Here is a 1,343-nt window from a genome sequence, read left to right as displayed (position 1 = left end):
ACTTGTTCCTTTTCATTTAGAGTTCTGAAAATAAATAGATTTGGAAGCTTTATTCCATCCCTGGCATAGGGTGGACTTTACTTTTTGGAGGCAGCTCTTTCCATCATAATTTAAGTGTTCTATAAACTGAGTGAATCCCCTTATGGAACAATGTGCCCCCTCTGTTCACACCTGTTTCATTCTTAATCCCCTAGGTGAGGAGAGATAGCTTAGTTTTATTTTGTATTCTATTCATAGTCTGGAACCTCTACTGAATCTTTTCACCATGGAGTGTGGTGACCCGCACCTGCAGAGGGTTTACACAGGGAGAGGTGGAGTGGGATTACTAAAAAAGACAAACAACAGGGTTAGGAGGACTGGTGAAAATTCAGCAACCACCAGATTTATTTTTTAGCCAGCAGATATATATACCATCAGCATCAGGAAGCAGGGTACAGTAAACCTAAGTGTTTAGTCAATCTGACTAAGATGTTCCATTACTTTTCTAATCAAAGAATGAATAAGAATCTTCTGTAGCAAAAATGATACTTTATTATCTAACAGAACTCCCTGCACAGGCTGTTCTATACAAAACAAACTCAATAGACTCAGGGCTGTGCCTTGTCCTCTCCATCGCTCAGATTTTGACTGTAAAGTGACGATTCCCAACAATGGAAGACCTCGCTGGCATTTGACATTGTGGTCAAGCAGCTTCTAGTCTCACAGCATCTCTATGGGGGGGCACCATGGGGGTCACAGCGCAGGATGTTGGATTGCATGATGTTCTCCTCAGCGATGCGCTGTTTCATCTGCTTCAGCTGCTCACGCTGCTGCTCCCTCTGCTTCGGGAGGTGCATGGTGTAAGAGTATTTGGGGCGCGAAGCGGAATTAAAGATCCAATTGGTAAAGTTTTAGAAGCAGGCTTTATTGAGAAGCTTGCGGGCGGGTTCAGAAACCCAGGTATTGAGCCAGTGAAGCCGCTCTCCTCACCAATGGGAACCTCCATCCCCTGCTCAGCCAGGCCCCTTGCAGGGACACTGCATCGGCCGAAGTCAAAACTTGAGGCTGAAGCCAGGACCTGCAGCGGAGGCCCCCTGGCTTGTGGTGGTCAGGTGGAAACCAGTCTCTTTGAGGTCATCGTCACCCAGCTGGCTGTAGCCCAAGCCCCCTTCAGGCGGCCGAGGGGTGGTGCCTCGCTTCACCCGCTGCTGCTCCCTCTTGGCATGCCACGTGCGGAGCATCCAGGGATCAATGGGAAGTGGGGTCTCTCGGAAATACTCGTGTTTGAGGCCATCTTCAGCGTTGATCCGCCGCCCAGGGAAGTAGGTCAGGAACTTGTTCATGAGGTCGAAGCCCTGGTCGGA

At 48.7% G+C, this 1,343-nt stretch overlaps 1 protein-coding gene across 1 annotated transcript; it reads right to left on the bottom strand.

Annotated features, from left to right (window-relative positions):
* Positions 1 to 1,031: 1,031 nt before the first annotated feature.
* Positions 1,032 to 1,343, bottom strand: LOC101659286 (cyclin-dependent kinase 11B-like; the record flags this gene model as incomplete). The annotated part of the gene is made up of 1 exon (XM_045289488.1): positions 1,032 to 1,343. A coding segment is annotated over one exon (312 nt), but the record flags the coding sequence as incomplete, so codon positions are not given.

The sequence above is a fragment of the Echinops telfairi genome, unplaced genomic scaffold (genome assembly GCF_000313985.2).
Source record: "Echinops telfairi isolate 266 unplaced genomic scaffold, ASM31398v2 ScPeMD7_28;HRSCAF=97, whole genome shotgun sequence".
In the NCBI taxonomy this organism is placed as follows: domain Eukaryota; kingdom Metazoa; phylum Chordata; class Mammalia; order Afrosoricida; family Tenrecidae; genus Echinops; species Echinops telfairi.
Note: the sequence above shows the minus strand (reverse complement) of the source record. Positions and strands in the feature narration are given on the sequence as shown.